Here is a 13,794-nt window from a genome sequence, read left to right on the forward strand (position 1 = left end):
CAGTAGTCGTTCACAAGCTACAAACGTGTTCATCACTGGCAAACGATAGAATGCATTTGCTGGTTTGTTTTTCATTGTTTTTAGATCCACTGGAACCAGCATTATCTTTATTTTCCTTGTTTAAAAATATTCTGTGAGTATTTTGTCAAGTGAAAGTGTGTACCAAATTATTCGGCAGCATGACAGTTAGCTTCCTGAGTCGTTAAGATTGAACCGATCGATAAATTGATTTAAAAACTTGAAAAGCTACCACATAGCTACTCGGAAATGTAGTTAAGCTAATCGCTTCACTATTTTGTGATTTATATGATTTTTATTTTGACCAGATCAAAGCTATGCTGATATTCAGTGCAATGGCACTCTTGCTCCTGTGATATTGCTTAAAGGGATAGTTCACCCAAAAATGTATATTATTTACTGACCATGCCACTTGAAACCTTTAAGACTTGAAATGCAAGAGGAGATATTTTGAAGAATGTTGATGTTTTTTTTTCATACAATGAAAGTGACTGGTGCTCTCAGTTCCTAACATTCAACTTAACATCTCATTTTGTGTTCCACAGCAGAAAAAATTCATACAGGTTTGAAACAAAATGTGGGTTAGCAAATAATGACAGAATTTTTATTTTTGGGTGAACTTTAATTATTAAGTGTTTACGTTTATATTATCTGGCAGCTCGAGGTCTTGTTTATGTATGATTAGATGTCATTTTAATAACTTCCCCTAAGACTTCTCAGCACACCTAAGTGCAGGTGGGTTCAAATATTCCTCAGTTCTTTGCTCTCGTCAGCTCTATCTGTTTCTACCTACACAAGGTGTCAGTCAAAGGTGGCCCAGTGCTAAGCTCGGTTCAACATTCACCGTAAGTGAAGCTTATTGCATGCAGTTAATTATATGAGCAACTGTTTCTTTTCCTTGACTGAGAGTCAGGGCTTGTGTGTATGTGTGTGATTGACTTCACTTTGGTGTAAGTCTGAGCATGTGTGTTGTATTTGTTTGTTTCTTGTTTTGTGTGTAAGTGCTCTTGCTCTGTATCCCCTTGTAGATCGATATGTTCTGGTTGGCAGTCGTCATGGTAGCTGGTACAAAGGTGCGTTGGCTGACTGGGCGAACGGCTCTGCAGTCATGACTCAGATCATCGCCTCCATGACGGCTCAGACCCGTGTAGGCTGGAAGCCCGACCGTACCATCATCTTCTGCTCATGGGGGGGAACGTCACTGGGCAACATCGGCTCCATTGAATGGGGGAAGGTAATATTAAACTATTCATCCCTGAGGTACTTGAATGTCCTCAAACAAATATCAACATGTAAATTAGCCTGTTAACATATGCAATGCCTCAGTAAATCATGTGCAAGAACATGAACAAGACAAGTAAATGCCCCATATTTCCCTAATGTAGCAAATTGTGGAGTGAGTTCTCTTGTGTGAACTAACATTAGAAGGTTTCCTTGTCCTTGGAGACAAATAAGAATCAGATAGTCAGCAACCTCAAATCATTTTAATTAGTGTATTTCACAATTGCAAAGAAGACTATGCTACTTAATTGGAAAGAAAAAACAAAATAATCCATGACTAATTGGATCCCTAATTGGCTTGCTTACTGACAGAACATTCAAATTACGCAAAATTAACAGCAAATTTAAATCTGAAGTATGTAATTGCTGTGCCACAGAGTAGAATACTTGCCGTATAGAGCACACAGACAAAACACTTTAAAGAACTTGTCTCTTGTTAGACCATTAATTAATTAATTATGCAGTCACATGACTTTTTTTGATGCACATCTTGTATTCCTAATAAATTTGATAAGAGTTTATTCAGTTAATGTGTTTCCATCATATTTTATACTCATTTCTTCTTATCGAATAAAACAATTATCCACCTCAAGCGAGGGTATTCGTTTTTTTATGAACATTTTGGACATTTTAATTGCATCTTAGTGCTAATCCATCCAGCAGTTTTTATGCAATATACCAAAATGTCCATAAAAATACCTGGATGGAAAGCCATCTACAGAGACACAGTGTTTCTAGTTTCGAAAAATGACTATGCTCTTATTATAGAGAACACCTATAGCACTCTCTGTAGGCACAGCACTGGAATGATGACAAACAAAAGGGGAGAGAGTTATAGTACAAAAGAACGAGAGACATTTGTTTTCTTCTAATGAATTACATACAGCCCATGTATACAAACAAATACTTATGAATAGGCTGTCTTCAGTAATAGGATGCAGATGGTGCAATAACCCGAGAAAAACTCAACTTAAATTGCACTTAACCCAGCCATTAGCACAATGTGTGCACAATTTAACCAACAACACTTGCACCTAAACTAAAATATCAAAACCTTATAGGCAAGTCCACTGAATTTGCGCATACAACACATTGCTTAGCACTGCGCTTAAGGCATAGCACTCTTAAAATAAGGTCCTTTAAATATAATTTTTTTTGTAACACTTCACAATATACGTTGACATACATTAACACTGTGATTAAGATGATGGCCCCCGGTACCTTTTTCCCGGAAGTGCATGACGAGCTGACAGGTTCGTGGATGGCACCTTTTACTGCGCGGAACCGACCTCCTCGCTCGTCCGCTCTCGCTACCCTGGATGGCGGGGCGACCCACGGGTACACTGAGGTCCCTAAGGTGGACAGGGTGGTTGCGATTCACCTGTGTCCACCTGTTACTCCCCTCCAAGGCCTGTAGGACAACGTTGTCACTGACTGCGAAAGCCTACATTGCCACTGGATAGGCCGCCTCCGCCATTGCATGCCATGGCTCTCCTGCAGGTACACCAAGCCAAGGCACTCCAAGAACTGCACCAGGGTAGTCCTGATGTACTAAAGGAACTGCACTCTGCCACTGACCTCTCTCTCAGAGCTACGAAGGTCACATCGTAAGCACTCAGGCAGGCGATGGCCACCCTCGTGGTCGAGAAGCGCCACCTGTGGCTGAACGTGGTCGAGATGCGCAACATTGACAAAGACTGCTTTCTCAATGCAGCTGTCTCCCAGTACGGTCTCTTTGTCTCTTTGTCTTTGTACAGTCGACGACTTCGGCCAGCAGTTTTCGGCAGTGAAGAAACAGACGGAGGCCATCTCTCACATCATGCTGTGCCATCGCAGTGCTGGCGTCCCCCTGCCAAGTAACCACCGGCAGCTCCGCCTCAACCTGGGCCCAGCTCTCAGCCCCAGCGTCAAGTGCCCCGCAGGTGGCGTACGCCCCCTGTCTCCAGGAACCCCTCTAGGACCCGGAAAGCTCCTATGTGCTCCTGAGATGGCGCACCCAGGAAGCCAGACGTTTGCTCCAGAGCTGGGAGCAAGACAACTCCGTGTCCCGGGAGAGGGCTGGGAGGAGAATACTCAGTTCCCCATTTTTCTTTCGCCGCACCCCCCTTGTGCTGTGGTACCCAAATTGTCAATAAAAGAGCAATTTCCACACTCCCTGGGTCATCACGGCACACCGGCACCAAAACTTTGCAGTCCTGGCTCCCCGGATGCGGCCATCTCGCCTCCGGACCCACAACTGCCCAGCCCTGGCAAGCCAGTGCTGACGAGTCTCGAAGATGTCCCTACAGGACATCCTCTTCATTCTATAACCTGCCCCCTGCCGGGTGCGTGGAGGGAGGTAAGTGCTTTAAGATTTTTCTCACCACCCAAGCCTCGGGACACGCTCTTGCCTCCTGACGATTACCTGCCCACCCCCCCGCCATGAGGCCCCACCCGGTATGTCCAAAATGATCGTCCCATTAGTGCCTCTCACACAGAGCTTAGACACATGGCTTACGCTTCCCAGCCGATGGCTAGCCAGAACCATCCGACTCGGCTACGCGATTCAATTCGCCAGGCTCCCGCCTTATTTCAGCAGTATTCACTCCACGCCAATGCGCAGCGAAAACGCCAGCACTTTACGAGCAGAGATTGCCACTCTGCTAATAAAGGAAGCGACAGAGCCTGTCCCTCCAGCTGAGATGAAGAAAGGTTTCTACAGCCCTTAGTTCATCGTACCAAGAAAGGCTGTTGGTTGCGGGCAATCTTGGAATTGCGAGTTCTCAACTGGACTTTACACAGACTCCCGTTCAAAATGCTCATGCAGAGGCGAGTTCGGCATCAAGATTCTTTCGCGGCAGTAGACCTGAAGGATGCGTGTCTCCATTCTGCCTTGAAGCTGACCCTTCTTACAGTTCGTGTTCGACGGCCAGGCGTATCAGTACAAGGTCCTCCCCTTTGGCCTGTCCCCTAGCATCTTCATCAAGTTCGCAAAGGCAGCCCTTGTCCCTCTGCGGGAAGTGCGCTTCTGCATACTCAATTACCTCAACGACTGGCTCATTCTAGCACACTCTCGAGAGTTACTATGCACCCAGAGGTGCCAGGTGCTGGCGCACCTCAGCCGTTTAGGGCTTCAGGTCAACTGGGAAAAAAGCAAGCTCTCTCCGGTTCAGAGCATCCCTTTTCTCGGTTTGGAGTTAGACTCAGTGTCAATGTCAGCACGTCTCACAACCGAGCGCATGCAGTCAGTGTTCACATGCCTTGCTCACTTCAAGCCAGGCACAGCGGTTCCTCTCAAACTGTTCCAGAGGCTCCTGGGGCATATGTCATTCTCGGCCGCATCATGCCGCTTGGGTTTATGCATATGAGAATTCTCCAGCACTGGCTTCAGACTCGAGTCCCATGATGGCCATGGTGTCGCGGCATATACCATGAGTTAATCACCCCTTTCTGCTGTCAGACTTTCAACCCTTTGACAGACCTCTGTTTTCTGCCAACAGTAGTCCCCCTACAGCAGGTGTCCAGACGTGTTGTGGTCACCACAGACACCTCTCAACTGGCTTCTGGACGAGGCCCCACCTGCGTTGGAACATCAACTGCCTTGAGTTCTTGGCTGTACACCAGCCCTGTGGTGGTTTCTTCCATAGGTAGCGTACATAAAGCGCCATGGTGGCATACACTCCCGTCACATGTCACAACTCGCCCGCTATCTCCTCCTCTGGAGTCAGCCATTACTCGATAGTGGAGGCTACACCCCCTGGTGGTCCAGCTGATCTGGGACCGCTTCGGCAGGGCACAGATAGATCTCTTTGCCTCCCAAGACAACTCCCACTGCCCACTCTGGTACTCCCTAAAGGAGGCCCCTCTCGGCATGGACGTGCTAGCACACAGCTGGCCCCGGGGACAGGGCAAGTACACATTTCCTCCAGTGAACCTTCTTGCACTGATACTGTGCAAGGTCAGGGAGGATGTGGAACAGGTCACCTTGGTGGCTCCTTATTGGCCCACCCGTACCTGGTTCTCTGATCTCACGCTCCTTGCGACAGCACCTCCCTTGCAAATTCCCTTGAGGCACCCACGCCCAGACCTTTGGAATCTCCACGTCAAGCCCCTGGATAGGACATGGCAGACTTAAGCGGTCTACCACCTGTAGTCGTAGACACAATCAACCAAGCCAGAGCTCCCTCTACCAGGCAGCTTTATGTCCTCAAGTGGCGTCTGTTCGCAAATTGGTGTTCTTCCAGATCTGAAGACCCGCAGAGATGCACAGTTCGGTCAATGCTTTCATTCCTGCAGGAGAGGCTGGAGGGGAGGCTGCCCCCCTCCACCTTGAAGGTGTATGTCGTTGCTATCGCAGCCCACCACGACGCAGTACACGGCAGGTCCGTTGGTAAGCACGACTTTCTTATCAAGTTCCTTAGAGGCGCCCAGAGGTTGAATCCTTCCCGGCCAAGCCTGTTCCCCACCTGGGATCTCTTAGTGGTCCTCTCAGTCCTTTAGTGACCCCACTTTGAGCCACTTAATTCAGTCAAGCTCAAAGCCCTCTCCTTGAAGACAGCCCCCCTGATCGCGCTCACTTCCATCAAGAGGGTTGGGGACCTGCAAGCTTTCTGTGTCAGTGACACTTGCCCGGAGTTTGGTCCAGCAGATGCTCACGTCATCCTAAGACCGCGACCTGGCTATGTGCCCAAGGTTCCTACAAACCCCTTAAGGGACAAGGTCATGAACCTGCAAGCATTGCCCCGGGAGGAGGCAGACCCAGCCTTTTCGTTGCCATGTCCGGTACGTGTTTTACGTATCTACATGGACCGCACGACAGGCTTTAGATGCTCTGAGCAGCTCTTTGTCTGCTTTGGAGGATGGCGGAAAGGGAACACCATCTCCAAACAAAGGTTAGCTCATTGGGTTGTTGACTCTTTTTCCCTTGCCTATCACACCCAGGACGTGACCCCCATTGCGGGTTCGAGCACACTCTACGAGAAGTGTGGCATCCTCATGGGCACTGGCCCACAGCACCTCCTTAGCAGAAATCTGCAAAGTGGCGGGCAGAGCAACACCCAACACCTTTGCTAGGTTTTACAACCTCAGAGTTGGTCTCGTCCCGTGTTTTGTCAGGTCCGAGCCGGTAGAACTCGGTAATATGGAACAGCCAACCGGGTGTTCCGCTTGCACCATACGCCCTTCACCAAGCTGATCCAGTGCGCCTTCTCTCCCAGGTTAGCCAGTAAGCTCTCGCTTCCTAGACGCTCTTCCTCCCTAGACCTACGGCCACGGTTACTTTTGTAACCTCCGTTCCCCAATGGAAGGAATGAGACGCAATCGACACAACGTCTTGTTCCTTCCAGAGGTTACAACAGTAACCATGACGTTGTTGCATTAGTAAATAACATGAACAATGGATAATATATTTATAAATTAACATTAACAAATATTATTATATTATATAAAAATACTTAAATAAATAAATAAAAAATGTTAACAAATAGTCTTATTGTAAAGTGTTGACATAATATTGCTAAAAAAAAAAAAAGAAGGAGAACATTAGAAGGTGGAATGGGTGGTCGAAGCACTTCCTCTCTTACTTTGTTTTCTCAGTTTAATAACTAAAGTAAAGGGAAAATAAAACAAAAATAGTAAAGACTACCCCTCAGCAATAGTGCACAAGATTTGCTAACATAATCAGCAAGCCATGAAGATTCAATCAGACATATGGAAGATAGTAACTATGGAAGATAATAGTGTGTTAATCATTTTTTTTTCTGCCTGGCACAGAGTTTATTCCAATAAGTGCAAGAAAAACATAATCATTAATCTTAAACCCCAAACAATGTCACAATAAAATGAATGTTTTTGAGGATGAGGAAGACAATAATGTTTCATATTATTCACATTGTTCATTCCACAAATTGTTGTACCTCCCTGGGGCGTTACTCATGTTTTATGCCAAAATAGCTAACCAAGCTCTGACATTTCTTCACTTCTCCAAGTGTCAGCATATGTATGTGTTTTGTGTATTTGTACAGGAGAATGCAGTGGTACTTCAAAGCAGTGCAGTGGCTTATGTCAGCCTCCACAGGCCAGTCAGATCATCTGGGTCCCTGCAGTCCACAGCATCACCTTCACTTCTGCAACTGGCCTCTGACATCCAAAAGGTACAAACCATCTTTTTGCCTATTGCTCATGCTGGGTCTCATTCACTAATAAATGAGAACATGTGGTGTACCTATGTGCACTGAAAAGGTTCTCACGTGAAATGTCCGAGGTTCCGATATACAAATGTTTTTCTACCCTCCATCTAATGTTGACTAATCCAGGAGTGTGTGCCCACAGTTATCAATTAGCATAATACATGCCCAAACTGTATCATTATAAAGGCTTTTCACAAGTCTCTCCTGTACAGCCATTTGAATGTATTCTTATGGTCTCTTAAGATGTTCTCTCTCCTTAAGAGCATGTGCAGCAAGAGTAAAGCCAAGTGTGCCATTTTTATTAGGAAACAACCCCAGATCGAGCTATAATGCACTTCAATTTTGTTATTCTAAAAAAAAAAAAGTTTTGTTGGTTAGCTTAGTTATTAATTATTATTATTTATTTGTTAATAAAGGTTGAAGAGAGTCCCCTGTTCAATGTGAAAAGCGCTTGAGTGTGGTGTCTGAAAAAGCGCTATATAAATGCAACAATCATTCATTCATTCATGCATTACATTTCCAATAATTATAATATATACACTGGTGGGCAAAAGCTTGGAATAATGTACAGTTTTTGTTGTTTCAGAAGGAAATTGGTACTTTAATTCACCATAGTGGCATTCAAATGATCGCAAAGTATAATAAGGACGTTACTGATGTAAAAAATAGCTCCACCACTATTTGAAAGTCATTTTTTATCAAATCTAGACAGACCCCATTTCCAGCAGCCATCACTCCAACACCTTATACTTGAGAAACCATGCTAAATTACTAATTTGGTACTAGAAAATCACAGTTGAAAGCTGTTTTGGTTCGTTAAATGAAACTTAACATTGTCTTTGTGTTTGTTTTGAGTTGCCACAGCATGCAATAGACTTGCATGTCTTAAGGTCAATAGTAGGTCAAAATTGGCTAAAAAGAAACAGCTTTCTCTAGAAACTCATCAGTCAATCATTGTGTTGAGGAATGAAGGCTATACAATGCTTAAACTTGCCAAAAAACTGAAGATTTCATTTACATTTACTCATTTGGCAGACGCTTTTATCCAAAGCGACTTACAAAAGAGGAAAAAACATAAGCAAATCATCTTAAGGAGACAGTGGTACAAAAGTGCCATATTACAAAGTTTCACTAGGATCAGAATAGTATATATACAAGGTCAAATTGTTTTTTTAGATATTTCATACAAATGTGTACACTACAGTCTTCAAAGACAAAGGACAACTGGCTCTAACGAGGACAGAGAGATGTGGAGGATGCACAACTAAACAAGAGGATAAGTACATCAGAGTCTCTAGTTTGAGAAATAGACACCTCACATGTCCTCAGCTGACAGCTTCATTGAATTCTACCTGCTCAACACCAGTTTCATGTACAACAGTAAAGAGAAGACTCAGGGGTGCAGGCCTTATGGGAAGAACTGCAAAGAAAAAGTCACTTTTGAAACAGAAAAACCATAAGAAAAGGTTAGAGTGGGCAAAGAAACACAGACATTGAATAACATATAATTGGAAAAGAGTGTTATGGATCTTAAGCACGTTGAGCTTTTGTGGGATCAGCTAGACTGTAAGATGCATGAGAAGTGCCAGATAAGACAGCCACTATGACAAGTGCTACAGGATGTGTGGGGTGAAATGTCAACTGAGTATCTGAACAAACTGACAGCTGGAATGCCAAGGATCTGCAAAGCTGTCATTGCAGCAAGTGGGGGATTTTTTTGATGAGAACTCTGAAATAGTTTAAGAAGTAATTTTCTTTTTTTCTTTTTTTTTTCCAAATTGTAGTAGTAAATTTTCACATTATTAATGTCCTGACTATACATTGTGATCAGCTGAATGCCACTTTGGCGAATAAAAGTACCAATTCCTTTCCATAAGAGCAAACTCTGTACATTATTCCAAAATTTTGGCCGCCAGTGTGTGTGTGTGTGTGTGTGTGTGTGTATATAGTATATAGTATATATATATATATATATATATATATATATATATATATATATATATATATGTGACTAATTGACTCCACAATTTTGGAAATCCCCTTCCCATACCACCATCGAAGGTATTTCATAGCTAATTTGCTGAGTTTGCTTGTCTAGTGAGAGGACATTTTCCTGCACGCGCATCTCTAGTGAGAGAGGGAAGAAGCATGCGCATCTTATGTTAAAATGAATCTTTGTATCTGCTCCAGATATCCTCTTTTTTTAAATAATATTTGTATTATTACTATTATATAATTATATTGAAAATGTGTAAAATTAATATGACTGTATTTTAAGTGCTGTAAAAATATAAAGCCAAATGTGGATTTAATGGAGAAAAATATTAACTGACTTATAATTCCAGTGTCAACTAGCATCATCAGAACCATTTAGTCAACTAGTCTCACACATCCCTAATATAAAACAACATTTCGGCTTAACACCTTCCATGTCTCTGAGGCCACAAGAAATCTGGATCAATCTTGAGTTGGTTCTAAATAAATGAGAATGAGATCCGCTGCGAGTTATTCGTTCAAATGTCATTTTCAACAATATGAGTTATAACTCATCTTACTTCTTTTACCCTAATTTAGTTTTTTGTATTGCTCACAGTTTCTGGATATACAGAATGTTTCACTCATTCTGACAGGTTCATTTCTGATTTACGTGAATACATTGAAGTTTGTCTGAAATTATTCCTAAACTGTTGAAAACATTGAGTCTTGCTTATTAACTCTGTGTAACTGTAGGGCAAATTTCTTTGGGTTTTAACTCAAACTGACAGCCTCTTCACCATCAGGTAATTTTACCAGATGAGAATGGAGCAAAAGAAAATGTTAACTCATTCATAAATTCAATGTATTGTTTTGTTGTCAATGTCAGACTGCGACAAGGCTTTGCATAGTGCACTGTAGGTCAGAGGCCCTGATCTTATGACCATGTGCCCTAATGATTACAGACAATCATTTTATTCATTAACCTAAATGCCAGTCCACCTGTGACATTTCAGCCTAATAAAGTAAGCTCTAACCTGCACCACAGGCACTATGTAAATCTCTCCTGCAAAATCTCAACGTCCAAGAAAGAAATGAAGTTCACTGGAATAATTACTTCCCTTATCATCTTCACTCCAGTCATAATGTTTGAAAAGTAGTTAACGGGGGGGTTGGGGGTGTATGTTATTTGATGTGAATAGACGGAGAAGACTCGGAGAATGGGTTTGGTATGCTCTGCCTAACATTAAGTTCCTGTTTGAATATTGTTAAAACATCTCAATGAGCAGCTAAAATGGAATTTACGTTTGCAATGAAGAGATGAGACTTTAAGTTTATATATTAATCATACTTTTAAATGTGCATAACAAAAGAAGAGGTGGTGCATGTTAGGTAATTCCCACCAATCCCATGTGTTTAATATAAATTTAGCTCAATTAACAGCATTTGTGGCATTAAAATGAAAAACAAATCAAAATGAGGATACAGTGAGGCAATTACAATGGAACTTAGAAGTGAATGGGGAGATAAAAGACAGAAATGTGAAGCTTTTTAGTTTTATTATAGAACTTACAATAATTCTGCTGTTAAAACCTGTGTATTATTTGAGCATAAATGTTGTTTAAATGGTTGTTTTTACAGTCATAATAGGGTTTTAGTGTATACAATGTTATGTCATCTAGAATTGGATACAACTTTACACAGAAGAGGTTCGTAAGCAATTTATTTGCTCTAAAATCATGTTATCACACTAAAATCGTGTTAATATGCATATTGTTTAAGTCTTGTGGCTGCACTTTTGAAACAGTATGTATTTTAAAATTGACAGATCAGCCACTTTCACTTCCATTGTAAGTGGTTTTCTGTAACCCAGATTCATGCTTTTTTTTTGGTAATGGAAATGGTAGATTAATTATTTTGTGAAAATCAACATTTTGCCACAAATGCTGTTTATTGATCTAAATTGTATTGAACCTGGAATTTTCCTTTAAACCTCATGGGTTCTTAGACAACAGTTTTCTAATTATGTCTGTAAAAATTCTTCAGTGAGTTGCAATAATGCAATTATTTAACAAAATGTGTGTGACTATTTCATACTATTTCATAATCCATATTTAACTGGACAATTACACTTTTTGAAGCCATTTTCTCATTTGCCTAAATAGGGGAGTACTGTTTCATAAACAATGCACCCATAATTGTACGTAGAAACAGTATGGTGTGACCAACTGTGGGACTCCAAGTTAGACAAATAACTCTAGACTATATTCAGAGCAATTTAAATTAAAATGCACTATATTATTTTTGCTAATTCTACCCTGCTGTTCAATAATGAAAAAACTTTTCAATGTCACCACTTCTAGTCTGCACTATCACTTGAATTGACTGAATGAGCAGCTATGTGCTACTACACCTCTCCTCCACCAATCATTTTCTGTCTCTCAGTAAATAATGGCTTTTGCTAGTTGCTGTTGTCCTGTCAGTGCCTTCATCACAATGAGACACAAGATACCCTCATTAGCATGCTAATTAAATGGAATACCATCCAATTAAAGATGCACAGGTTCTGTTTGTGGCTGAATTGGATGAATGACTTCAAATAGTCAGGGGCAATAAATAGAAAGAAATGTTCATTTTTATAGTGATTTTTTTTTTTTTGCTGTTTTGTAAAACTTTGATTAAACGGTTATAATTAAGAACTGCTTTTTTCTACCTAAATTAATATCACAGGATTTTATCCTAGTGTGTCAATGCTATATTATTAACAGCTCAAATATGGCACCAAATGCATTTGTCCATTATACATGGAATTATTTAATTCCAGTCATGACTGTTTGTCCTATGTGCCATAAAATCTCTTGTCTGCACTTTTTTTTCAATTTCTTGTGCGACCTCTTGTCTCTAATTGCACATGCAGTTTTTGCAGTCATTTTGGATTGCCACAATTGTGCAGTTTATCTTTTGAAGATTCTCTCTGGGAGCCACCAGTTACCCTCAACACATTCAATATTCTGAGACATTTTAACAACACTATAAATCATGTTGGAGCTATTCAAGTAATACTTTCCACTTATCTTGCTTTGCAGCTGTCTTTGGAATAGAGATGGCATTGTAGTGATGTTTTGAATGGGTGCTTTGGAACCAATTATAATCAAGCCAGTACTGCTTTTGGGATTGCAGAGTGAACTATACAAATTAAATTGAGTGACTTTTCATTGTTTATTTTGGTATTGTTGTTGCAACATGTGTTTGTCTTGGTCTATTATAAACTGTAATTACTTGTACTGTACATAAAACTCGATAGAAGTCCATTTTATGGTCGGAAACCCTAAGAGTTTTGTCATATGACATGGCTTGGTATAATTTGATTATAAAGGGAACTGTGTTTCTTTGTTTAGTACCAAATTTCATTGAATGTTCTAATTTTTAGATTATCATTCTCAATATGGCCCTATCACATAATAGGAATCTCAGTATTTTTTATTTAATCTCTGTCTCCCGATCAGCCAAACTTGACATAACGGTCTCTCATGACCAGCTGTCTCACTTATGTAAGCTTTTTATTCTAGATTAGGTGTTTTAAAACCTGTTAAGCTTTTGGTAATCCTCTCTATAATCCATGTCTCTTGCACCTAAGTATAAGGCAAAATTCTCTTTCATGTAATAATTTATTCAGACAGCACAGGAATTTGAACAGCTTTAAATATAGGTCACATCCACTTTTTCACGATTTTGGCCACATGCTCAAATGTTATTATTTCCTGATTAAATCAAATTCCACCTAGATCGTAATGGTAAGCCACACTAAATGACAATGAGCAATGAATACTATTCATGACTTATCAGTGTCCTAAGCATCATTTATCAACAACACAGTTATCTCTGTAAGATAAAGAACATTGCATCTAATGCTCATAGTAATAACCTTGGGTTTACTTTGCCCCACCTTGTATTCCCTCCCATGCTATACCTTATATTGTTCCACATAAATCTGACTTATATAAAACCTGACAGCATGATTGTGTTCAGATGTAAAATACATCAGTAGAAAATCAGTGTAACATGTAATCCTCTCAGAAAAAGTCTATTTTGATTAAAGAGAATTGCAGAGTGGTACACAAGCCATCAGAATATGTTTATAAAGCCAAGCTTACATATTGACATTTGATTTGGGAACTATTCTCCCAGTTAGGCAGTCAGGGTGCCTGCTGCGTACTCACTAGAGTACAGAGAACATGGGAAATCGATGGATTTCAAGGGGGATGGTGTGCCACAAGGATATAGTGGAAAATGCAAGGGTGTGTAAAAACCATGAAACAAAAGTTGAGAAATACTTTACTTTTGCTGCCACGCA

The 13,794-nt window shown here is 41.1% G+C and overlaps 1 protein-coding gene across 2 annotated transcripts in view; it reads left to right on the forward strand.

Annotated features, from left to right (window-relative positions):
- Positions 1–13,794, forward strand: part of LOC127632789 (inactive N-acetylated-alpha-linked acidic dipeptidase-like protein 2) — a 373,182-nt gene that overhangs the window by 242,242 nt on the left and 117,146 nt on the right. For both annotated transcript variants that reach the window (XM_052111561.1, XM_052111562.1), the window contains 2 exons: positions 1,047–1,252; positions 7,302–7,430. In XM_052111561.1, the coding sequence (XP_051967521.1) occupies positions 1,047–1,252; positions 7,302–7,430 (335 nt within the window). The remainder of the gene's footprint in view (positions 1–1,046; positions 1,253–7,301; positions 7,431–13,794) is intronic.

Source organism: Xyrauchen texanus, chromosome 39 (genome assembly GCF_025860055.1).
Source record: "Xyrauchen texanus isolate HMW12.3.18 chromosome 39, RBS_HiC_50CHRs, whole genome shotgun sequence".
Lineage (NCBI taxonomy): Eukaryota > Metazoa > Chordata > Actinopteri > Cypriniformes > Catostomidae > Xyrauchen > Xyrauchen texanus.